Source organism: Chiloscyllium punctatum, chromosome 3 (genome assembly GCF_047496795.1).
Source record: "Chiloscyllium punctatum isolate Juve2018m chromosome 3, sChiPun1.3, whole genome shotgun sequence".
In the NCBI taxonomy this organism is placed as follows: Eukaryota; Metazoa; Chordata; class Chondrichthyes; order Orectolobiformes; family Hemiscylliidae; genus Chiloscyllium; species Chiloscyllium punctatum.
In genome coordinates, this window is record NC_092741.1 from 12,258,435 (window position 1) to 12,285,335 (window position 26,901).

Below are 26,901 nucleotides of genomic sequence, written 5' to 3' on the forward strand. Positions count from 1 at the left end.
AATCTGGGTAACTATCGCCATGCATTGAAGAGTCTACACTTAAGCCTCCAGCTCAAACTCCAAGCCAAAATTGCCCAAACTTCAAACACTTCCTGCAGATATATCTGCCCTGAATCACAATAGTACCCTTGACCTCTCAACATAGTGCAACTTTGACATTCTACCTGCACTACCATTCTTGACCAGCTTTTAATGAATTACTTAGGTATATTGTTCATTTATTTGTGTTACCTGTGTGTTACGTTGGTATACATGTCAGTGGTAAACACGTTAAAACTTGAGGATGCAATAGGCTTCAACCAATTAAGACATACCCACTCTTGATTAACAAGCAGTTGTCAGGTCTAACGTTCGGCTTGACATTCCTAACCTTAAATCCTCCCCTTCCAATCCCAATCAATTAATTTATAGGCTTTCCATTCTGTCACTTGTATTTTTCAACTATGCCAAGACAGCCATGGCATGGCACAGCATTGGCCATAGGCCAGTTTGCTGAGACTTTTATTTAATTTCAAAACTATACTTTTTAATTATCTACAACTAAATACAAAAAAAATGTTCAGTACAAATTTTGCAGAATGTATAGCAGAATTTTGACTTCATGAGCTTCACTCCAGTTAAAACAAAAAGGCACTTTCTAAACAACAGGAAGCTATTTACATTCCCATCAAGAATATGAAGGGATCTCAAAACTTAACAGACCCTTGTCACATTTTGGCAGAAAGACCTCAGAATGTGGCTTTTCCCCATTATACTTTGGCATCAACTGACACAAGCTTTAATGTGCCTCTCAGCACACACTCTTGGACCTTGGAACATGCCAGTTATAACACTGTCGAAGTTAACTCTTTGTATTGGAAGACCAGCAAGTTTTAGGGAGACTAAAGGACATCTTTGACCAAGCTGATACTCCTCCAGGACCTTTGACTGTGTGCATCCCAGAGAACAGCCCATAGAGCAGAATGCTGCATCACAGTTGTTCAGAACGAACCTCAGCAAAAACTACTGCATTTCTTCCCCAACATTCTTTGCAGAAGAACATTCCAGGAGATGTGTGACAGTCTCTTTACCAATGCAACCAGTGTGCAGGACGCAGGAAGACCAGGTGTGACAGACCTGATGGGTACTGCCCTTCTCACTACCAGCCAAGTCACATCTTGGTGTTTGTTGAAAAATTCTGGCAACAAGGCATTCTGTCAAATAACAAACTGTGTAGGGAGCAACCAATGGGATTTATTCTCCCCTTTCCCTGCAGGGTCTGGAGAACATGATGCACTGATCATTGCCTAATGGATTTGTGATCAAATGCATTTTCCTTTGCAAAGGTTTCCACAAAGGACAATTGGAACAATGTGGTCCAGTGACTTAGAGCAAATCCAGTAAATTGGGCCAGACTCATCCCTCGCAACACCAGGGACAACTAGAACATCAGTAGTTAACACATTGTTTATGTATGAGGGTCTATGCACAGCTTGATTCAGCAGCACACAAAGATGATCAGGAAGAGGGCAATGTTGGGTATATTCTCCACCCTCCATCTCCCCAAGAGTGCCTCACTCTAATGCTGACCACAGGCCAACAACAGCAAGTTCCTGCACTGCTTACTGTAGGCCAATTTCACCGACTAATTTTCAAATATTTGAAAGAGAGGAAAACAGGCCATAAGCAAAGGATAGGTAATTATTAATGCATCATAAAGATTTTCAAAGATATTATAGGCCAATGGGCCAATGTCTATGGTTAGTTCTAGTTTCTCTGTCCCCTTATCAAGAGCAAATTGGGTACACCCAAACAGATGTGAATTTTTCAGCTCACCATTCTGGTATTCTCACAAGCAGTCAGGAAAAAAAGGCTTCCATGTTTTTTTTGTAAAATAGATCAAAATCTATGATGGGACTGACATGAAAATACATTGACTGTGATCTGATCAAACCGGAATCCTTGAACTGGAAAACAAAAGCATAACAAGCAGATTTTGCTGCCATAAAGCAGAACTACTCAGTGGGATTTTGCTTAAAATGTAGGTATTCTTGTTTGCATAATCTGCATTTATTGATGAATGTTGTCATAGCACAAACCATGATAGAAAACAAAATAATAAAATTAAACGTGCTCCCAATACAGAGAACCCTTTACCTCCCTCACATCCTGAAAAAGTTATTTCCATTGAAGTAGATTGGGTAAATTGGAGTTAACAAGGTGAATTAAGAGTACAAATTAAAATTTCTTTTAATCAATGCATTTTATCATATCAGTTAAAACAGAACAGAAGCATATTTTGCTTTAAATAGAATTACTACTTCAATGTCAAAGCAGTAGAGTCAAACAGATGTAAACCACCAAACCCCAATTATGTAATAGTGGTTAAAAAAAAATTAATCCTAAAACTGTTTCTAAAATGCTGCAGCATATTTCACATTAACCACAGAATCTTACAACTTAACCCCAAATAACTATTCAGAGAGGGGGAAAAATAAAAGAACTGCAGATGCTGGAAATCAAACAAAAACAAACTGCTGGAAAAACTCAGATCTGGGCAACTTCTGTATAGAGAAAGCAGAGTTAGTGTTTCAGGTCCAGTGACGCTGATTATAATGTTAAAAAGATCAAATTGTACTCTCTCTCTGGACATTAATGTAATATTAAAGGGTTAAAAACTGCACTGTCTTTGGGCGGGGACAACATTCATGCGAGAATACAGATGACTCCCACAGTCGTTTGCAACTACTCCTCCTACTATTATCAAACTAAACTACCAGTCAGTGCCTTCCATTCAGAAATGCGTTCTAGTCATCACCTGAAATTAGGTATATCACACCTACATTGCCTTGGCGAATCACCAAGTCAGGAATTCGTCTGCATAACAATTCCCCAGGATTAGGGCATTTGCATCATCTCAGGAGGATGATCTCATCCTACCATTGTACCAGAGGTAACATGTGGCTGGGGGTTGTCTTGAGTGGCATGTGACTGTGGGGAGTGGCCAGAGTATCTGTGAGTATAACCAACTAACCTGCATAAAGGGGATGTGTTTTCTTTGTTCAGGGCCTCACTTTGACCTGACTTCACACGCCTGTGAAGAGGGTCAAAGGGGATCACCTGTCTTGTACAAATTTTAATAAATTTCAAACTGTTTACAGAAGTTGGTATGCGCGAATTGCATCTCGTATGTGAAACCTCGGGGAAAAAAAACCTAACAATATTAGTTCTGAAGAAGGGTCACCGGACCAGAAACATTAATTCTGCTTTCTCTCCACAGGTGCTGTCAGACCGCAGTTTTTCTCAGTAAATGTGTTTTTGCTTCTATCCAAAGATCTTAAAAGAGTGCAAGTTGTATACATACTTGCAATTACTTGATGTAGGCACTAGGTGAAGAATTTAGCTCCTCCAATATATTCCACTATTTACTCAGATCATGGCTAATCTGTAGTTAAATGGGAGACTTCTTTTCTACGTGCCTCAATAACAAATGTCTCCAAAAATCTACTGATTATAGTCTTAAAATTCCAAATGACCCCATAATCCAGACCCAGAGAGATTGAACAGATAGGTTTGTTTTCCTTGGAGCACAAGAGACTGGAGTGGGGACAGATGTATAAAATTTGAGGACTTAGATAGGATAGACAGATAGAAGCTTTTGTCCTTGCAAGAGGAAATCAGTAGCCAGGGGACATTGATTTAAAGTAAGGGAGCCAGCAGGTCTCAAGGGAAAGGAAGGAAAAATAGTTTTACCCAGAGGATGGTGGGAATTTGGAAATCAGTGCCTGGGAGGGTCATAAAAATAGAAAACCAAGTAACACACAAGTAGTATTTTGACGTGCACTTGCAACACCAATCCATGCAAGAGTATGGGCCATGAGCTAGAAAACAGAATTAGAATAGTTTGGTGGCTGTTTTTGACCAGCAGACTCAGTGGCCTTTTACTGTGCTGTAGACTATTATTCTATCCACAACCTTTGAGGAAAGAGTTACAATGCTGTGTTTGAAACCATATTTCCCTCCAAAATGGCTTAGCTTTAAGTTTAAATCTGTGAGTCTTTGTTCTGGATACCCACACCAGAGTAAAAAAAAATTGTTCTGTGTTTATCATGTTTAATCTCTTTAAATGTAAAGGCCTAAATCACTCTTAAGCTTCTGAACCCAACTCAAACCAAGAGTATGCAATCAGCTCCATATTTGAAGTCTTTAAACCATTAAGTCAGTTTGGTACTTGCTCCAAATCCAGTATCACATGGAGATTTAATGTCAAAAACGAAATGCAGCACTCTAGATGCAGTGACCAAGGCTGTGCACATTTGAAGCATCATTTCCCCACTTTTAAATTTCAGGCCTATGACAGTAAAGCTCAACACTCCTTGCACCAACTTTTATGGAATTGTGCACGTCAATATCAAAATCACTTGGAAGAAGCAAAGGGACAAGTGTATTGTGAGTGGGGGACTTAAAGATCCATCACAGAGAGCAGATTAGTAGAAACATTACAGACCAAGCACCAAGGACATATCTACCAGCCAGACTTTACTGAATCAAAGAGGCAAAGAATTTCACTCCAACTCAGTCACCTTTCACAGAAAAATCCATAGCGGAATTGCCAAGGTGTGATGTGGAGACAAAAAGTGCACCCTCACACTTTGAGTACCCTCAGTTGTGTTCTGTGGTAGTAACCATTCTACTAAATGAGACACAGAGCCATCAGCACTACAAATTAACTGTGTGGCTCAGCATTTCCCTTACTCTTCAATTAAGAGTGCAGGAGAACATGCCAATAGCAGCATCAAGAGTACACAAAAAATGATGCGCTAACCTGGTGAAACTTCAACACAGGACTACTAGTTCTATGTTGGATTTATTGCCAATTGCATCAAACTCAAATAAGAGCAATACAAGCACAGTGGGGCTACTCACAAGAGCTTTAGAGGGTAAACTGGCAGTGAACAGACAGCAAGAGCTTCTATAAATGAATATGTTCCCTTTAGGATTGAGGCTAAGGAAATAAGGTACTGATTTGATTTATTCAGGTCACATGTACCTAGATACAGAGAAACCTCGATCATCATGGGCAGGGAGTATTTCATTTGGTTAATCGAATGCCAGATAACAATTAGCCAAACATTGGGACCTTGTGATCTTGTTCAGATAATCCGAAATTCAGTGAAAAGTTTTGTTTTCGCATCATACAAAGTGCATAGGGCTAACAGATGAAGCAAATAATATGATGTTGTAGTTGCAGAGAACTTGCACAGAGAGCAAGATCAATATTCAAACTTTAAATTTGAAAGGTCTATTCAGAAGTTTAACATTGGGGAAGTTGTTCTTGAATCTATTCACACGTGTATAGAAACTTTTATATTTTCTGCCTGTCAAAAGAGGGTGGAATAGAGGAAAGCCGGAGTGGGGGAGGTCTCCAGTTATGTCGGTTGCTTTGCTGGGCTAACAGGAAGCAAAGATGAAGTCCATGGATGGAGGCTGGTTTGCATGATGTGCTGGGCTGTGTTCATGGCTCTTGTAGTTTCTTGTGGCCTTGGGAAGTACAGTTGCCACACCATCTGTGATGCAGCCATATCGAATGCTTTCTATGTTGCATCTCTAAAATATTCATCACTGTCCTTGTGGACATACTGAATTTCCTTAACAAAAGCAAATTACTGCAGATGTTGGAATCTGAAACCATAAGAGAAATGCTGGAGAAATCTCAGCAGGTCTGGCAACATCTGTAAGGAGAGAAAACAGTTGACGTTTAGAGTCTAACTGACCCTTTGTCCTTAGCCTGAGGAAGGAGAGTGTTTTGCCTTCTGGACCAGATGAGTGGACCAGGACAGATGGTTGTGATCATCACTCCTAGGAACTTTCTGCTCTGCACCATCGATGCAGACAGGAATGAGCGTCCTGAAGTCAGCAACTAGCTCCTTTGTTTTGCTGACATTGATGGACAGATTGAGTGGAGTGTCATGATGTATAGACAACAATCTGCCTCATGTACTCAGTCTCATTGTAGTTCAAGATCTGCCCTACAACGATAGTGTCGTCAGCAAACTTGTAAATACAGTCGGAGCACATATGGTCCACAGTCATGAGTGTATGAGGAGTATAGTAGGAGATGGAGTATGTAGTCTTGCAGGACATGAGTGTTTAGATTATAGCGCTTATTCTGACTGGCTGTGGTCTACGGCTAAGGAAGCTGAGAATCCAGTTGCAGATGGGGGTTGAGACCTAAGTCTTGGAGTTTAGATATCAGTTTATTTGGAATTATGGTGTTGAAGACAGAACTATAGTCAATAACTCGGAGCCTGACATTCGTATCCTTGATATCCACATGTTCCAGGGGTAAGCGTATGCATGCAAGTCTATGTAATGAGAGAAGAGCCCATGGCATGGTAGTATATCAGCATGGATAAAGATTATCCAATAGACGACAGTTTGGATAATGGTACTTTTAAGATAGCTGTAAATAGTCAAGTACCACAGAAATCACTGCTGGGCGTGCAATTACTTACAATATTGTTGCATAACTGGTCCTTTTTTCCTAAAACCTCTATTTTCAAGGATACTATGTCCTTAATTTTTTTCAGAGGGGTCATAAACGGGCCAGTCTCCGATCAGGCTGGTTTAGTACAGAGATGAAAAGGATTTTGAGAGGCCTTTTGTTTCTATGGAAACAGATGAGACTTCAGGCTAAAGTGGTCATGTTTTAGAAATGATCTGGATAACAAATGGGGACTGGTCAGCTCTCTAGCTGAGCAGTTCAGAACTCGTTGGGAGTTCAGCAGTGTGTCAACAGGCTCTTTCTGCCCTTCTAATTTCAATCTTAAGCATCTGTTTCATTTCTGTTTAAAACTGTGTTTTAAGGGGGTTTGCTTATTGGGACTGTTGTATATATTCGAAAGAACATAATTAAGTCAGGTTTGGATAGACTGAGTTCTGTTGGGGTTCTTTGGTTTGTTCTTTGATTCATTGTGTAATATTGTAAATACATTTCTTCTGTTTTAAAACCTAGAGTCAACTGAGCTAGCTTACTCTGGGTAACTCTCACTGTACACTTACCAAAACAAATTGCAAAGATATGGTCTGGGTTGCCTGGTCAAGAATGTTTTGAGTGGTCTGAAGCATGAACATTCTCTCAAGTTGGCAGATGACAATAATTAGGAAGGCAAGTAGTGAGGATGACACGAGGTGTCTTGGGGGGATATGGACAGGTTACTTGAATGGGCAAAAAATTGAAATTTGGAATATAATGTGGGGAAGTGTGAGGAAATGCACTTGCACTGTAAGAATAAAGGAGTGAATATCATTCAAATGGAGAAACACCGCACCGTAGAAAACTACAGAACAGAGGGATATACGCTCCTCGCGCATAAGTCATAAAAAGTTCAGTAAGTAATAGGAAAGGCAAATGCAATGTTGACCTTCATTTCCTTTTGAAATTAACAAAACTGGGGAGGTCTTGCTAAAACTATACAAGGTAAAAATCAGATCAGATCTGGAATATTATGAGCAGTTTTGGTCCCCTTATCTAAAGGAGGCAGCCTACAGAAAGTTTACTAGGTTGATGCAGGTATTTACTTACGGGGTTGAATTGTAGTCATTGGAGTTTAGAAGAATAAAGGTCTCCTCACTGAAACAAAATTCTTTGCGGACTTGACAAGTTAGATGCTGATGTTTTTGCTTGGTGCAGAATCTAATGTACAACCAGTTGGCATAGTCTCAAGAAGTGGGGTCACCCATCCATTTAAGATCACAAGGTAGAAGAGCAAACGTTAGGCCATTTAGCCTATTGAGTCTGCTCCAATCATGGTTGAAATGCTTCTCAACCCAATTCTCCTGTCTTCTCCCTATAACCTTTGATCGCCTTACTAATCAAGAACCCCTCTCTTGTCTTAAATGCACACATGACTCTGGCCATTTCTTACTGCTAAATCATTGTGACACCATTCTCAAGACAGATGAAGTAGTATTTCTTCTCAAAGGGCAGCAAATCTGTGGAGTTCTTTGCTGCAGAGGACTGTCGAGGCTGGGTCCTTAAGTATATTCAAGGCCGGACAATTTTTTTTTCCCCTCAATGAATCATGTTGAGTTATAGTGACAGGCAGGAAAGCAGAGTGGAGGATGATCAGATCAGCCTTGATTCTTATTAAATGGTGACGTAGACTATGAGCCTAACTCTGCTCTTAGATCATCTGATCAAACTGAAACAATTCAATCTTCTTTTGGTAAATTTATTGCAACAAAGTTTAAAGTGTGCCACATCAGCAATTATTTCAACTGGTGGTGGCAGCTGTAGATTTTTTTATTTTGGTTGGTGAGCTAAAGCGGCCTCCCCATCTGTATCTGCATTAAATCGGCTTATGTTAAACTTTCCCCAGACAAAAACAAACAAGGCTAAGTGACATTTGATTCTCTGTGACTATCCCAGTCGCAACTACAGTGGACTCTCACAACATAATTAAAAACCAGGTACAAAATACATATGGGTAAAAACAATGACTGCAGATAGAACAAAGAAGAATACAGCGCAGTACAGGCCCTTCGGCCCTCGATGTTGCGCCGATCAAAGCCCACCTAACCTACACTAACCCAATCCTCCATATACTAATCTAGATGCTGGAAACCAGATTCTCGATTAGTGGTGCTGGAAGAGCACAGCAGTTCAGGCAGCATCCAAGGAGCAGCGAAATCTACGTTTCGGGCAAAAGCCTGATGAAGGGCTTTTGCCCGAAACATCGATTTCGAAGCTACTTGGATGCTGCCTGAACTGCTGTGCTCTTCCAGCACCACTAATCCAGAACAAAATACATATGCCCCTATACCAGCTTACTAGGGTTTTTGCTAAACAAGACAATGAAGAAACCAGATTCATAAGTAGAACACACATTGCCAGATTAACTCTTATTTGGTTCTGATCAAATCAAAGTTTTTTCTCATTCATTCACAGAATGAGGACGTCACTGACTGGGTCAGCATTTATTGTCCAACCCTTGTTCCCCAAAGGACAGTAAGATCAACTACATTGCTGTGGTTCTGGAGTCACATGTAAGCCAGATATGGTAAGGATGACAGATTTTCTTCCCAAAAGGACAGGAGTGAACCAGATGGGTTTTCTGACAATCAACAATGAATTCATGGTCACCTTTACATTCGTAATTCCAGATTTTTGTGAAATTCAAATTCCACCATCAACCAAGGTGGGGGGCAGAATTTGAACCTAGGTCCCCACAACATTACTTTAGTTTCTACATTAATAGTCAAGTGTGGTGGTGGAAAAGCACAGCAGGTTAGGCAGCATCCGAGAAGCAGGAGAATCGATGTTTCAGACAACAGCCCTTAATCTCCAGCATCTGCAGGCCTCACTTTTTCTAGATTAATAGTTCAGCGATAATACTCCCAGGGCATTGCCTAGGTTTAATTTACAGTTTTAAAAATCACAAAAAACCCCCAAGGCTCGATCTTCTGTTTCAAGAACTGTCCCATTCAGCTGATCCCTGGGATATGTGGAATAGGAACACGGGCTAGAAGTTTCTCTGCACAAGTCATGCCAGATCAAGATATTACTAATCCTGCGCTTTATAGATCTTAACATACAGAAGCAAGCAATTCCTCAGTTGCTGAGCCAGTCCTTGACAGCATAAGCAAGGCTTGGGTTGTTAAGTTGAGGGCAATGTTTGCATGAAGTAGCAGGCAATGGCTATCAAGACAAAATTTATCATTCAACTGCATTATCAAAATCTCCAACTATTAATATCCATTATTACAGTCCATAAATCTAACTCAACCAGAAACATTAACACGACAGGAGGTCAAAGGCTAGAAATCCTGCAATGCATAACAACTTGCAAAATCCTGTCCAACATCGACAAGCTACAGGTCAGGATCTGGATCAATATTCTCCATTTGCCTGGGTGAATGCACAGCCAGCAATACAAAGTGCAATACTACCAAGTCCAAGGCAGCTTGCTTGATAGGTACTCCTCTCAGCACCTTCCAACATTAACTTCCTGCACAACAGGCATACCACCTACAAGATGCATTCCCCATACAATTCTGATGAAGTCATAAGAGACTCAAGTAGTTAAAATGAAGGGTCACAGAACCTGAAACATTAAGTCTGCTTTCTCTTAATAAATGCTGCCAGACCTTCTGAGTTTCTCCAGCAACGTGTTTGCGTTTGCCATTCTTTCACTGACACCGAGGCAAAAACTGAAGACCATCTCTCAAAGCATCAAGGGTCATCTCCATCATATGCAATACAACAACTAGAAAGGCAGCTTATCACCACCTCAAGTGCAGTATAGACACAATGGGCTGAAGTGCCTCTTCTGCATTGCATGATTTTATAAATTAGCAATAACTACTAACCTGACCTTTGGCTGTGGTTTCCTTGCCAGCAACACACCCTCTGATTAAAAAAAAAGGTTTGTTTAAAAAAAAACGAGGCCCAGTCTGAACTCAAGTACTGAGTCCAATGCAGGCATCATGCTTTAACCATCATTTGTAAAACGACTGATAAGAATAATTCTGGGGACAGATTTCAGTGACATGGACAGACTGAAAAATTTAGGGCTGCAATCTTTAGAGAAGGCAGAGAGGTGTTCCAATAGAAACATTCTAAAATAAGGAGCACTGCAAAGAGTCAACTGTTTTAACTGGTGGAACAGTTAAGACTAGAAGGCATGGATTAAACATGCCGAATAAAAGAACCAAGTGCAGCATTAAGAAACCCTTTCTAAAAACTGAGTTTAATCAGAGAGGTGGGAATGCAGATTTGAGGTTACAATCAGAATGACCCTAAAGTTACTTAACAGAGCAAGCTCATGGGTTGAATGGCTTACTCCAAATTTCTAAGATCGTATAGTAGGATCAGAAATTCACTACCCAAGAGTGAGATGATGTAATTTTCAGCAAGGAATGAGACCGACTCGAAGACAGAAAGGCCAAAAAGGTATAACAGGCACAGAATGGAACTAGCTCAGTTGCTGGTGCAGAAAGCTGGCAGGATACATTAAGGCAGACAATAACAGCACAAGACAATTCCACAGCAAATGCAATTACCACAGTACTGTTGCCTATATTTCAGCGTAATTTCCTCCAAATTATCAATTTTACAAAAACCTACACAAGGATGAATGTAGATTACCCGTTGCAAGTATTTGCACCCAATTTCGTTAGCACCTAAAAGCTAAAACAAACATTAACGCTCTGCCAACACCTCATACTGCAAAATGACTGCAGGCCAGCAAACATCGCCGACAATGCTTGGGGTGAATTAAAATTTTATGTTTTACTTCTGAAGAGGAGCTGACCTCGTCCCTAGGATTAAAACCTGATACTGCTGTCACGTTCCCCTCCCCCATTGACTGAACATTTTGAAGAGTGGGGAAAAGGCTGCTTTCCCCGGTAGGGGGCGGCACCATTCATCCTCAGGGTTCCTATCCCCACGCCCCCCTGGTCGTCATCCTCCCCCTCCAACAAACCCCATCTTGTTCTCCACCGGCAGCTCTTTGACAAGGAGCCGTGGGCTGGGCTGGGCCGGCCCGGGCGGGAGGCGGCGGGGACCCGAGAGGCCCAAGCTATCCGCAGCAGCCGGCCTTCATTTTCATTACCTCTTCCGTGTTCTCGGCACCATCTTTGCCGCCGCTCTTGGTGCTCTTGCTGGGTTTGTTGGGCTCCTGCAAGGGGAAGGATATAGAAAAAAATTACCGTCACACAAACCCACCGAAAGGTAAGGAATAAATAAAGAAAAAAAAACAAGAGGCGCCGCCGATTGAGAGTCTAAACCCCAGCAAAGAGATTCCTCTGTATCTCAAACAGTTAATATAAACAGCCAGTGAGAAGCTTCCTTCCCCGATATGCCGAGGTCAAGCTGCATCTTTTAATACCTTGTCTTTCTTGCTTTTATTCGGCATTTTCCGTTGGTCTCTCCGCGCGCTCGCGCTCCGCCCGCTTTCTCCCCTCGGCCGCTCGAGCTGCCGGGACTGCAAGCCGCGCCTGCGCACACCTACACGCGCGCCGATTGGTCTGGCCCGGCGCGAGCCGTTCGCTCATTGGCTGTGAATATCCTTCCTCAAGCGCCATGGCTCAGGATACCCGTTTCCTTTCGGTTTACTGGACGGGCTTACCCGTGTTTTCTATTGGTTGAGGCCGGGTCATTCAGGTTCTGATTGGGTGGCGTTCCCAATTATCCCGCTCCCTCTATTGGGCAAGTGCCGCTTCCAAACCCGGTCAGATTCGCAGCACTCCCGGCTTTTCCATTGGCCAAGAAGCCACCTCCCAATGGTGAAGGAACAATCAGAGAGGAAGGACCGTCAGTGCTGCTCACTGCAAGAGCCTTTACTGTAATACCTTAACAATGCAAAAAGGAGCAGATCGTGGGCATTTTCTAGTTTGCAGCCAGTGAAAAGAGGAATGTCACAAAGATCAGTACTAGGGTCACAGATATTTTCAACCTACTTGGATGAGGAGGCTGGAAGAGTTTTGTGTTATTCTGTTACTGCTTGGGCCTGCATTTATTGCCCATCCCTTGTTGGAACCTTTGCAGTTCATGTGCTTAAGGTAGACCCACAACGCTATTAGGGAAGGATTTTTAGGATTTTGACCCAGCTACAGTGAAGGAACAGTGATAGTGGCTTGGAGGGGAATTTGCATGTGGTGTTGTTCCCAACCATCTTCCTCCTAGATGGATGTGGTCATGGGTTTGGAAGGACCTCTCCAAGGTGCCATGAAGAATTTTTGCAGTGCATGTTATAGATAGTACATACTGCTGCTACTGAGTGGATATTTGTGGATGCGGTGCCAATCAAGTGGTCGGCGTTGTGCTCATTGGTGTCAAGCTTCTTGATTGTTGTCCAATCTGCAATCATCAAGGAAGGTGGGGAATACTACATGACACTCCTGACTTGAGCCTTGTAATGGTAGACAGCCTTTGGGAGACAGGAGATGGGTTCCTAGCCTCTGACTTTGCTCTTAGAGCCATAGAGTCAGAGTATGTACAGCACGGAAACATACCTTTGGTCCAACTCGTCCATGCCGACCAGATATCCCAGCCCAATCTGGTCCCACCTGCCAGCACCTGGCCCATATCCCTCCAAACCCTTCCTATTCATAGACCCATCCAAATGCCTCAAATGTTGCAATTGTACCAGCCTCCACTACTTCCTCTGGCAGCACATTCCATACACATACCACCCTCTGCATGAAAAACTTGCCCCTTAGGTCTCTTTTATATCTTTCCCCTCTCACCCCAAACCTATGCCATCTAGTTCTGGACTCCCTCACCACAGGGAAAAGACTTTGTCTATTTATCCTATCCATACCCCTCATGATTTTGTAAACCTCTATAAGGTCACCCCTCAGCCTCTGACGCTCCAGGGAAAACAACCCTAGGCTATCGGCCATGGTAAATTGCCCATAGTGTGAGGTGCATTAGTCAGGGGTGAATATAGGGGAATGGGTCTGGGTGGGTTACTCTTCGGAGGGTTGGTGTGGACTTGTTGGGCTGAAGGGCCTGTTTCCACACTGCAAGTAATCTAATCTAATCTAATTTAATCTATTCAACCTCTCCCTACAGCTCAAATCCCCCAACGCTGGCAACATCCATGTAAATCTTTTCTGAATCCTTTCAGGTTTCACAACATATTTCCGATAGGGAGGAGACGGGAATTGCATGCAATATTCCAACAGTGGCCTATCCAATGTCCTGTACAGCTGCAACATGACTTCCCAACTCCTGTACTGAATACTCTGACCAATAAAGGAAAGTATACCAAATGCCTTCTTCACTATCCTATCTACCTGCAACCCCACTTTCAAGCAGCTATGACCTGCACGCCAAGGTCTCTTTGTAGAGCAACACTCCCGAGGACCTTACCATTAGATGTATAAGCCCTGCTAAGATTTGCTTTCCCAAAATGGAGCACCTCACATTTATCTAAATTAAACTCCATCTGCCACTTCACAGCCCATTGGCCCATCTGATCAATATTCCGTTCTTATCTGAGATAACCTTCTTTGCTGTCCACTACACCTCCAATTTTGGTGTCATTTGCAAACTTACTAACTATACCTGTTATGCTCACATCCAAATCATTTATATAAATGATGAAAAGTAGAGGACCCAGCACCGATCCTTGTTGCACTCCACTGGTCACAGGCCTCCAGTCTGGAAGACAACCCTCCACCACCACCCTCTGTCTTCTACCTTTGAGCCAGTTCTGTATCCAAATGGCTAGTTCTCCCTATATTCCATGAGACCTAACCTTGCTAATCAGTCTCCCATGGGGAACCTTGTCGAATGCCTTACTGAAGTCCATATATAGATCACGTCCACCATTCTGCCCTCATCAATCATCTTTGTTACTTTTTCAAAAACCTCAAGTTTGTGAGACATGATTTCCCAAGCACAAAACTATGTTGACTATCCCTAATCAGTCCTTGCCTTTCCAAATACATGTACATCCTGTCCCTCAGGATTCTCTCCAACAACTTGCCCACCACCGATGTCAGGCTCACTGATCTATAGTTTTTTGGCTTGTCCTTACTACCTTTCTTAAACAGTGGCACCACGTTAGCCAACCTCCACTCTTCGGGACCTCACCTGGGACTCTTGTAGCCAATGTATTTATATGGCTACACCAGTTGAGTTTTTGGTCAATGGTAACCACCAGGATATTGTTAGTGGTAAATTCAGTGATGATAACACCATTGAATCTCAAGGTGGTTTGCTGGTCATCTAATTGGAGATGGTCATTGCTTGACTTTTGCACGGCGTGAATGTTACTGGCCATTTGTCAGCCCAAGTCTGGACATTGTCTAGGTTTTGTTGTATTTGAACATGGACAGTATTTTGGACTAGGCCAGACAACTCAAAACATTCTTGAGCAGGCAACTCAGATCATAACTTGGCTATTTGTTTGCCTAAGTGTACAGTGAAAATTACCCAAAGTAAGCGAGCTGGGTTGACTACTAGATTTTAAAACAAACAAATATATTCACAAAATTGCACAATGAAACACAAAGAACAGAATAAAGAACGCCTACAGAACTCAGTCTATCCAAACTAGACTTCATTATGCTGTTCTGAATATATACAACAGTCCCAATGAGCAAACCCCTTTAAAAACCAGTATAAATGGAACAGATGCTTACAGGTTGAAGTTATTAGGGCAGAAGAAGAGTGAGAGTGAGTTTCCACACAGCTCACTGTTGAACTCCCAGCCAATTCTGGACTGATCTGCTCAGCTAGAGAACTGACCACTCCCCCTCCATTATACAGGTCACTTCTAAAACATGACCACTTTGGCCTGAAGTCTCATCTATTTACATATAAACAAAAAGGCCTCTCAACACCCTTTAATCTCTGTACCAAACCAATCTGATCAGAGCCCGGCATGTTTACAACCCTTTTGAAAACAAAATCAAGGACACAGTATCCTTGAGAGAAGGAATAGCTTTTAGGAAAAAGGGACTAGCTTTGTCACAACTGCTTTTGTACCCGAGGAGTTGCAAATGGTGCTGAACATTGTGCAATCATCAGCAAACATCCCTACTTCTAATCTTGATGGAGGGAAGGTCATGAAACAACTGAGAATGGTTCTTCACTCCCCTGAAGAACTCTGCAGAGATGTCCTGGAGCTGAGATAACTGAACTCTGACAACCATAACCATCTTCCTAAGATTCCAACTAGCAGAGAGTTTTACCTTTGATTCCCATTGACTCTAATTGTGCTAGGCTTCATTGAAACTACACTTGGTCAAATGCAGCCTTGATGTCAAGGGCTGTCACTCTCACATCAGCTCTTTTTTCCATGCTTGAACCAAGACAGTACTGAGGTCAAGAGCTGAGTGGCCCTGCTGGAACCCAAACTGGGCGTCATTGAGCAGGTTATTGCTGAGCTGGTGCTGCTTGATACTTTGCATCACTGAGAGTAGATGATGGTGCAGTAATTCACTGGGTTGGATTTGTCCTGCTTTTTATATGCAAGCAATTTTCCACATTGTCAGGTAGATGCCAATATTGTCCACACTGACCCTCTCAAGTGTAACCCACCCAGACCCATTTCCCTACACTATTATCCTATATTTACCCCTGACTAATGCACCTAACCTACACATCCCTGAACACTATTGGCAAATTAGCATGGCCAATTCACCTAACCTGCGCATCTTTCAATTGTAGGAGGAAACCCACACAGACACAGAGAGAATGTGCAAACTCCACACACCCAAGGCTGGATCCAACCTGGGTCCCTGGTGCTGTGAGGCAGCAGTGCTACCCAGTGAGCCATTGTGCCACCACTGGTTTACTTGTCCACCACCATTCATGACTGAATGCTGCAGGGCAACAGAGCTAAGATCTGATCCGTTAGCTGTGGGATCACTTAGCTCTGTCTATCACTCTCTATCTCTATCTCTCTCTCTCTCACATGCACACACACATTCTATTTTGTTCAAAAAACACAATCTGCACGCAATCAGTCCATGTGACATTTTATCGATTCCTACTTTGGAAATAGAACCAGTCTGACTCAAGGTTGAGACACAGACAGACACTAACTTCACACCCTTAATGCATTGTCTGAGCTGAGATGTCACCATCTTTTTACAAAACCTTAAGTCATCTCAGCAATGTGACTTGAATGAAGTTCTGGATCTATGTATTAGTGAATCAAAACTTGCAACCCCATTCTCATTGATTAAAGACTTAGCAGTAATCTAGGTTCGTTCAATACATCACATCAGTTGTATGACATTTTGATCTTTTACGATAAATTCTGTGTCCTATGATGCTGCCCCACTAGCTACCTGATGAAGTAGCATTAAGAAAGCTTGTACTTCGAAATAAACCTGTTGGACTATAACCTGGTGTTGTGTGATTTTTAACTTTGTCCAAACCAGTCCAATATTGGCACCTCCACATCATTCCAACACATTGCATTCTAGGTTCTAATCGCACACTTTTGTGTGAAACCACTTTTCTCGATGGGGTTCCATTACTTGTTATGAAATTTCCTCCCAACCATCTCTTCTCCAAAGTACCTAATTAATTGAAGTTACTGGAAACGTTGTTGTGAATCTCTTCTGCTGTCTTTCCAGTGCCTTCAACTTCTTTCAAAAGTGTGTTGCCCAGTGAAATAACTTCACAGAGGTCAGTATCCCATCAAGAATCACCCTTTCTTGACTTGTGGAAAGTCCTTGACACAGTTTAACTGAGCTGCCTCAGAGCCAGCTGTCAGGGAGAACAGAACCTCTGACACTTTTTTTTAGTACTTATTTTTCCCTACAGCACCTGTGTTTTGTGTGTGTGTGTGTAAGCACACTCCTATTTATATCTGTTAGCCAGGGTTCTGATTGGACCAGGTCAACAGCCCCAGTCAGTATATTCTGAGGTGTATCGGCTGACCTTGTTACAATCACTGCATCATTCCCCATCTGAGTCAGAGGACATAGGCTAGTTCTTTATTTTGTAACTCCTACTGGGGCACTTTAGCTCCAACTCTACCTCTGATACGGGTGCCATGTAATGCACAGAAGCATATCACTTGCGCCTGGACCATCTCTGAAAATATTCTTTCTTCTTTTCATGTGGCAAATCATCAAGGCAATGACATCCCACGTGCCCATCTCAGATTCCAAGGTATCTTCAATGCCTGATGGAGAAGGGGAACCCACAGATTCTGGAACAGTCAGAAAGGCATGTTTTGTTCCCACACTGTTAGCAAGTTTGTAGCTTTCATATGATCTTTGTGTTTGTTCAAGACCATCACACGCACCCAAACTTTATATGCACCAAGATCACAAACTCCTGCTAGGTAAACTTAAAGAGGACAAGCAAGTGCTACCCATAGCTTCAGGCCGAATTCAGCAGTGGGCTTTAATACTAAGTGTATAATTACGAGTTGGAACACTGTCCAGAAGGCCAAGTAGCAAATGCGGATGCCTTGAGCTGCCTTCTGCTGGCAGTTATACCACTGGTGGTACCACCCTCGGAAGTGTCCAAAAAGGTTTTAAATTTTCTGGACATACTTCCAGGCACAGCTGACAATATCAGATTTTAGATACAGAAAGATCTGGACCTAGCAAAACTGAAATAGCTGGTGGTGATGGGGGAAATCAAAGGGCAATCACAACCAGAATTGAAATCTTTTTGGACCCAGAGAGACCAGATCACAGTGGAGGATGGCATATTATTATAGGACACAAGAGTGATGTCTTGAGCAAAGTTCGTTACCAGATACTAGCTGAATCCCACCAGGGTCATCAAAGAGTCTCCAAAATGAACATGTTGGTGAGAAGTTATGTCTGGTGACCAGGATTGGATGGAGACATAGCTGCATTCATGGGGCAGTGCCCAGAGTACCAGAAACTACCACCAGCAGCTCCCCTACATTCATGTGAATGGTCGTGTAAACCTTGAACTGGGCTACACATTGACTGTGAATTGAATTGAATTTATTATCACGGGTGGCACAGTGAAAAGCTTTGTCTTGTGAACAATACAGTAGATCACAGAGTTAAATAGCATAGATAAGTAAATAATAGGTAAACAGCAGCAAAAATCAAAACACAGGTACAGGCAAATGCTAAGAGTTTGTGAGTCCATTCAGTATTCTAACAAGAGTAGGGCAGAAACTGTTTGAAACCGGTTGGTGCATGGGTTAGGCTCCTGTACCTTCTCCCCAATGGTGGAGGTTGCAGTAAAGGATTGCCAGGGTGGGATGGATCTTGAGAATGCTGGTGGCCTTTCCTTGACAGCGGGCCTAGTAGATGGATTCTATAGATGGGAGGTTGGCCTTTGTGATTGTCTGGGTCGAGTTCACCACTCTCTGTAACCATATCCGATCTTGAATAGTACAGTTGCCATACCAGGTAGTGATACATCCAGACAGAATGCTCTCAATGGCGCACCTATAAAAGTTGGCAAGGGTATTTGCCATCATGCCAAATTTTCTCAGCTGCCTGAGGAAGAAGAGACATTGCTGGGCCTTTGTAACCAGTTCGTCCACATGAAGAATTCAAGAAAGCTTGTGGATGATCACTCCCAGGAGCTTGACATTCTCCACTTGTTCCAACTGTGTGCTGTTAATGTGCAGGGGGGACATGAGTAACATCCCGCTGAAAGTCAATAATGGGCTCCTTGGTTTTGCCAGCATTGAGAGCTAGGTGCATTGAGTGCACCATTTTTCCAGGTCTTCCACCTCCCATCTGTAGTTATTTCATCGCCATCTGAGATTTGACCGACTATGGTGGTGTCATCAGCGAACTTGTAAATGGAATTAATCTGGTATTTGGCGATGCAGTCATGGGTGTACAGTACAATAGGGGGCTGAGTAAGTTCATTCGTCAAACATGGGGATGACAATCGAAAAACTACAAGCATCTTTTGAAAGTGTTGGTCATGGATAATGGGCCATCATTTACCAGCAGGAAATTAGAGTGTTTCCTAAAGCTGAATGTTTTTTATCATGTAAGTTCTGGCAGAAACAATAGTCCAAAGTTTGAAGGCAGGCTTAAAGAAACAGCTAACACCTTCACTAGATATCTAACTGTCCCCATTCCTGATTGATTATCAGGACACCCGTATGCAACTGCAGGGGTAGCTCCAACAGAGTTGGTCAGAGGGAGAAGGCTCTGCACCAGGTTAAATCTGATCTTCCCAGACCTTTTGGTGGTGGTGTTTGTTTGGGGGGAGGGTGAGGTGGCATCAGCAACGCCAGACACTTTACCTAAGGGAATAAAGACCAAAGGAACTGCTGATGCTGTAAATCAGAAACAGAAGTTCCTGAAAAAGCTCAGCAGGTCTCTTTATAGATGCTTGAGATCAGAGTGGTGCTGGAAAAGCACAGCAGGTCAGGCAGCACAGCAGGAAAATTGACAGCACGGTGGCTCAGTGGTTAGCATTGCTGCCTCATAGCACCAGGGTCCCAGGTTCAATTCCAGCCTCAGGCGAATGTCTGTGTGGAGTTTGTACATTCACCCCGTATCTATGTGGGTTTCCTCCGGGTGTTCTGATTTCGTCCTGGTCACAAAGATGTGCAGGTCAGGTGAATTGACCACTGCTAGAGGATTATAGGCAGGCGAGGAAGAAGTTAAAAATGGTCTGAGAGCCAGGAGGGGGCACGAGAAAGGCTTCGCAGAACGGATTAGGGAGAACACAAAGGCATTTTACACTTATGTGAGGAATAAGAGAATGGTCAAAGAAAGAGTAGGGCTGATAAGGGCTAGCATAGGGAACTTGTGTGTGGAGTCTGAGGAGGTAGGGGAAGCCCTAAATGAGTTGTTTGCTTCTGTCTTTACGAAAGAAATGAACTTTATAATGGATGAAACCTTTGAAGAGCAGGTGTGCATGCTGGAATGGATAGAGATAGAGGAAGCTGATGTGCTGAAAATTTTGTCAAACATTAAGATTGACAAGTTGCCAGGCCCGGACCAGATTTGTCCTCAGCTGCTTTGGGAAACAAGAAATGCAATTGCTTCACCACTTGTGAAGATCTTTGCATCCTTGCTCTCCACTGGAGTCGTACCTGAGGACTGGAGAGAGGCAAATGTAATTCCTCTCTTCAAAAAAGGAAATAGGGAAATCCCCGGCAGTTACAGACCAGTAAGTCTCACATCTGTCGTCTGCAAGGTGTTAGAAAGGATTCTGAGGGATAGGATTTATGACCATCTGGAACAGCATAGCTTGATTAAATGCAGTCAACATGGCTTTGTGAGGGGCAGATCATGCCTCACAAACCTTATTGAGTTCTTTGAGGATGTGACTGGAAAAGTTGATGAGGGTTGACCTGTGGATGTGGTGTATATGGATTTCAGCAAGGCATTTGATAAGGTTCTCCATGGTAGGCTCATTCAGAAGGTCAGGAGGAATGGGATACAGGGGAACTTAGCTGTCTGGATACAGAATTGGCTGGCCAACAGAAGATAGCGAGTGGTAGTAGAAGGAAAATATTCTGCCTGGAAGTCAGTGGTGAGTGGTGTTCCACAGGGCTCTGTCCTTGGGCCTCGACTGTTTGTAATTTTTATTAATGACTTGGATGAGGGGATTGAAGGATGGGTCAGCAAGTTTGCAGATGACACAAAGGTTGGAGGTGTCGTTGACAGTATAGAGGGCTGTTGTAGGCTGCAGCGGGACATTGACAGGATGCAGAGATGAGCTGAGAGGTGGCAGATGGAGTTCAACCTGGGTAAATGTGAGGTGATGCATTTTGGGAGGTCAACTTTGAAAGCTGAGTACAGGATTAAGGACAGGATTCTTGGCAGTGTGGAGGAACAGAGGGATCTTAGTGTGCAAGTACATAGATCCCTTAAAATGGCCACCCAAATGGACAGGGTTGTTAAGAAAGCATATGGTGTTATGGCTTTTATTAACAGGGGGATTGAGTTTAAGAGTCGTGAGATCTAGTTGCAGCTCTATAAAACTTTGATTAGACCGCACTTGGAATACTGCGTCTAGTTCTGGTCACCCTATTATAGGAAAGATGTGGATGCTTTGGAGACGGTTCAGAGGTGGTTTACCAGGATGCTGCCTGGACTGGAGGGCTTATCTTATGAAGAGAGGTTGACTGAGATCGGACTTTTTTCATTGGAGAAAAGGAGGAGGAGAGGGGACCTAATTGAGGTATACAAGATAATGAGAGGCATAGATAGAGTCGATAGCCAGAGACTATTTCCCAGGGCAGAAATGACTAACACGAGGGGTCATAGTTTTAAGCTGGTAGGAGGAAAGTATAGAGGGTATGTCAGAGGCGGGTTCTTTACACAGAGAGTTGTGAGAGCATGGAATGCGTTGCCAGCAGCAGTTGTGGAGGCAAGGTCATTGGGGACATTTAAGAGACTGCTGGACATGCATATGGTCACAGAAATTTGAGGGTGCATACATGAGGATCAATGGTTGGCACAACATCGTGGGCTGAAGGGCCTGTTCTGTGCTGTACTGTTCTATGCTCTATATTCTAAATTGCCCCATAGTGTTAGGTACATTAGTCAGAGGGAGGTGGGTTTGGGTGGGTTGCTCTTCAGAGGGTCAGTGTGGACTTGTTGGTCAGAAGGGCCTGTTTCCACACTGAGGGAATCTAATTTAATCTGTTGTTACTACAAATTTACATCCGTAAATGTATTAGTGGAACTTCCTGACTCCAAATATGACCACCAAACCTTCCTTCTCTTTCTGGATGTATTTACATTCTGCATTAGCCAAAGTCCTGGATGCTTACGATATTGGACATTCTTTCCATTAGACCACCTGTAAGCTAACACTATTCTGACCCTGTACAGAAGAGCATTACATCTGAATACCAGATCTTCCTTGGGATCACAGTTTGCCAACACCTGAGAGGATGATAGCTATTTCTTCACTTCCCTGAAAGTGATGACCCGTCCACGCAGACATTTCCAAAGCTGACCCTTCTTAAAGAGTTGATGTAAAGGTGCCAGGATGGAGGCCAGATTCTGTATGAATTTACCCAAATAATGTACCAGCCCAAGGAAAGATCTCAACTTTGGTACAGACATGACAGTCAATGCAGCGTTGATTGCCCTTACTTTATCTTCCAAAGGATGTAATGCCATCTTATCGATTTTGTATCCCCAATATGACTTGGGGTGCCTGGAACCCACATTTTTCCCTTTCAGGCATATGGCCACCTTGGAGTAATGTCTAAGGACTATGTCCAAGTTCTCTAATTGCTCCTTACTGGTCTTCTCTGTTATTGGCACATCATCAAGATAAATGGTGACCTGGGGTAGACCTTGGGAAAATGTTCTCCATTGTCTGCTGAAAAATTTACAGGCTGACAATACCCCAAATGACAATCTCTTGGAACAAACCTAGCATATTTCAGGGAATACTAATCTAACCGCAGTTGAAGGTATGCATGGCTCATATCCAACTTTGTGAAGGACAGGCCCCTTGCCTGTTTTGCATATAAATCATCTATGTGAGGGATTAGGTTGCAAAAAGTGGTTACTGTTTCTTTAAAATCCCCATAAAGGTGACCCGATGCTGTCCATCCAGCAAACTGTACTGGTTTGAAAATTCCTTTGCTTCCCAGCCTTCTGATTTTTGCCTCTCCTTTTGCACGGAAGGCAAATTTCCCAGAGTAGGCCTTGAAGAATTGTGGAATTACTTCCTGGTCAACATGCAAGGTGGTCTTGGCTCCTCTGATAGTTCTTAGACCTTCCTGGAAGACTTCCAGGTATTTAATTACGACTTCACTCAGGCAGACATTTTTGAAGTGAAACATATCGAGCCAATCTAGGTGAATCTCTCTCAACCAATTTTGCCCCATTGAGCTGAGGCCTGAGCATCTTACTATAAGCAGTGGTAACTGAACCAGCTGTGTCTAAGAAGAGAGCAGAACCAAAGTTGTACTCTTAATCTGTAAAGGGTCACCACTAAAGGTTTCCAGTCTAGATGAGTCTTATGCAAACTTAAGGGTTGAGTAGAGAGTGAATTTTGTTAAAGGCTGGTTCTGCGATCACTGAAATTGACATGCTGGTATCAAACTTCATTAGAACCAGATGACCATTTAACCAGACATTTATTTTCAATGATTCTCATTTGGATGTTGCTAAGCAATTTAACTGTTCCAAACCAAATGGAGGTGCAGTCTCCTGGATAGCGACCTATGAGTTATCCTACTCAATGTAGGTCAAGTATGACTGTTTTGCTGACTCAAGTCTACATACCGATAGGAACTACAATAGAGATGACACCAAAATTGGGAGGTGTAGTGGACAGCCAAGAAGGTTACCTCAGAGTATGAGGTCTTGTTCAGATGGGCCAGTGGGCCAAGGACTGGCAGATGGAGTTTAATTTAGATAAATGCGAGGTTCTGCATTTTGGAAAGGCAAATCAGGGCAGGACTTACACACTTAATGGTAAGGTCCTGGAGAGTGTTGCTGAACAAAGAGACCTTGGAGTGCAGGTTCATAGATTCTTGAAAGTAGAGTTGCAGGTAGATAGGATAGTAATAAAGGCATTCAGTGTGCTTTCCTTTATTGAACAGAGCATTGAGTATAGGAGTTGGGAGGTCACGTTGTGGCTGTACAGGATATTGGTTCGGCCACCTTTGGAATAGTGAGTGCAATTCTGTTCTCCCTGCTATGGGAAGGATATTGTAAATCTTGAAAGATTTCATAAATGATTTAAAAAGGATGTTGCCAGGGTTGGAGAGTTTGAACTGTAGGGAGAGTCTAAATAGTTTGGGGCTGTTTTCTCTGGAGTGTCGGAGGCTGAGGGGTGAGAGCTAGAAGGCATAGGTTTAAGATGAGAGGGAAGAGATTTAAAAAGGACCGAGGGATAACTTTTTCACTCAGGTGATGTGTGTATGGAATGAGCTACCAGAGGTGGTTGAGGTTTCTGTGCTGTACATCTCTATGGCTTGCCAGCCTGGTTCCTGAAGAAAACTTTAACCATTTGGCTAAGGCTTGGCTTTGTTTTGTGGTTTTGCTGTGGGCTTACCTAGATCCCTCTGTTCAGGATACAGTCTGAGTATATCTATGCACTTACCTTCACTCAAGTGGTGTTACCCAAGCTCAGTCGAACTGGTGAGGGTGTCCACTTCCAGTGGAATATCCTACAACTCATATGCTCCACTTGTTGCATCTTCTAATGAAAAAGCCAGTTGTAGTGCCTATTTGAGGTGCAGTAGAGCTTCAGCTCGTTGGCGCTTTTGCACAGTTACATCATTAATCCAACAAAACAAATGGTTTCTCAGCATCAGCATTTTATTAAACCAAATTCACATCTCTCTGCCAGTCATCTTATCCTCATCAACGATACAGATATGGATCCACCTGGTTCTTGAATTGTTAAGTGAAAATTGTAGTGTCTGAGACTTAAAGGAGGTTTGGCGTCATAATATTCCTTAATTAAATCAATCTGCTCTGAAAATGTTTTAGTATCTGGTGCCTCGGGGAAGGTTAGGCTCCCCTAAGACCCAAAAAAGATGCAGCTCCACAAGCTGTCAGGAGGATAATTTGTTGCTTTTCATCTGCCCAATGGCATTTGCCTGGAAAAAATAACACATTCTTTCCATGTACTGGGCCTAAACTTCGACGGCAGGATCAAACAAGTGAAGCTTCCCAAATAACGGCATGATGCCAGAAATGCTTACTCCAATGCAAAGGCAACTGTTGCAAGTGAATTTGTTAAGCAATGTGTTTTACTCTTGTCATCACTGAGATAACTTCACAGATGGTATCCTGATTCTGTCACCAAGTCACCCTTTACTTACATGTAGAAAGTCATTGACACTGCTTCAGCTTGGAGTGTCAAGATATGTGACACACTTTTTAAAAGAATGTCAGCCAGGGCTCCCTATTTGGATCAGATTAACATCCCCAATTAGGGAACTAATATTCTATGAGATCCACCTGGCTGACCTCGTTACAGTGACAACAGTAGGGATAAAGTTGTCTTTTTCAGGATGGCAGCTGGTCATGTTGGGATCACTATTATTCACATTATAAATTAATGATCTGGATGAAGAAACTGAGGTCATTGTTGCTAAGTTTATAGGTGACACAAATGTGGAGGGACAGGTAGTGTTTTGGAATCAGGGAGTCTGCAGAAGGACTTGGACAGGCTAGGAGAGAGGTAAAGAAATGGCAGATGGGATACAATGTAACAGTGTGGAGTTTATCACTTTGGAAGGGAGAATACAGGAATTAGGGCGGCACGGTGGCACAGTGGTTAGCACTGCTGCCTCACAGCGCCAGAGACCCGGGTTCAATTCCCGACTCAGGCGATTCTCTGTGTGGAGTTTGCACATTCTCCCCGTGTCTGCGTGGGTTTCCTCCGGGTGCTCCGGTTTCCTCCCACACTCCAAAAGATGTGCAGGTCAGGTGAATTGGCCATGCTAAGTTGTCCGTAGTATTAGGTAAGGGGTAGATGTAGGGGTAAGGGTGGGTTGCGCTTCGGCGGGGCGGTGTGGACTTGTTGGGCCGAAGGGCCTGTTTCCACACTGTAAGTAATCTAATCTAAAACCATTCTTTAATCGGGGAAAGAGTCAGTAATCTAAAAGCTTAGAAATTTGGGAGTCCAAGTTCACAATTCTCTGAAGGTTAACATGCAGTTTCATTGGCAGTTAAGGTAAATGCAATGTCAGCTTTAATTTCAAGAGGGCAAGAATACAAGAGTAGGGACATACTGCTGAGGCTATGTAGGGTTCTGTTTAGCCTGCATTTGGAATACTGTAAGCAGTTCTGTGCCCCATATCTAAGGAAGGATTTGCTGGTATTGCAGAGGGTCCAGAGGAGGTTTACATGAAGCATCCTGTGGATGAAGGGATCATCATACAAAGAGTGATCGAGGACTCTGAATCTGCACTCAGAGTTCAGCGAAACTGTGGAACTCAATGCTGCAGTAAATTGAGGAGTTATTTAGTGCCTTAAAGACAGATAGATAGGTTCATCATTGGTAAGGAGATCAAGCATTACAAGGAAAAGGCAAGAGAATGGGGGTTCAGAAACATATCTGCCTTGATCAAATAGCAGAACAGACTCTCTGTCTAAACGGCCTAATTCTGCTCCTATATCTTACGGTCAATGTGGTTGACTGTTAACTATCCTCTGAAATGGCATAGCAAGCCATTCAAATTTACCACCATGCTTCATGGAGTATATTTTAAACAGGTCTGGCCAATCAAGACTGGCCATTCAAGAGATTATATGGGTCATCAGCAAAATTGCATTCAACAATAATCTTCAACCTTTTGGACATGACTGTTCCTCATTCTATCATACAAATTTAAACTAGGCAGGATAAATGCAGGAAGGATATTCCTGATAACTGGGAGGCCAGTACCAGGGGTCACAGACTAAGAATACAGGGTAGATCATTCAGGACTGAGATGAGATGAAATTCCTTCAACCAGAGTGGTGAGCCTGTGGATCAGGTCACATAATCTGAAC

General features: G+C 42.9%; 1 protein-coding gene and 1 long non-coding RNA gene across 2 annotated transcripts in view; one reads left to right on the forward strand and one right to left on the reverse strand.

Moving 5' to 3' along the window:
• The window catches only part of ppp2r5d (protein phosphatase 2, regulatory subunit B', delta), a 145,192-nt gene extending 133,213 nt beyond the window's left edge, over window positions 1–11,979 (reverse strand). Inside the window, exons 1-2 of the mRNA XM_072550680.1 lie at window positions 11,871–11,979; window positions 11,595–11,660 (exon numbers count right to left, since the gene is read on the reverse strand). Coding sequence (XP_072406781.1) covers window positions 11,595–11,660; window positions 11,871–11,897 — 93 coding nt within the window. The 5' untranslated portion in view covers window positions 11,898–11,979. The remainder of the gene's footprint in view (window positions 1–11,594; window positions 11,661–11,870) is intronic.
• The window catches only part of LOC140455780 (uncharacterized), a 37,170-nt gene continuing 21,867 nt past the window's right edge, over window positions 11,599–26,901 (forward strand). The window contains exon 1 of the long non-coding RNA XR_011953037.1: window positions 11,599–11,713. This is a non-coding gene — a long non-coding RNA (uncharacterized lncRNA). The remainder of the gene's footprint in view (window positions 11,714–26,901) is intronic.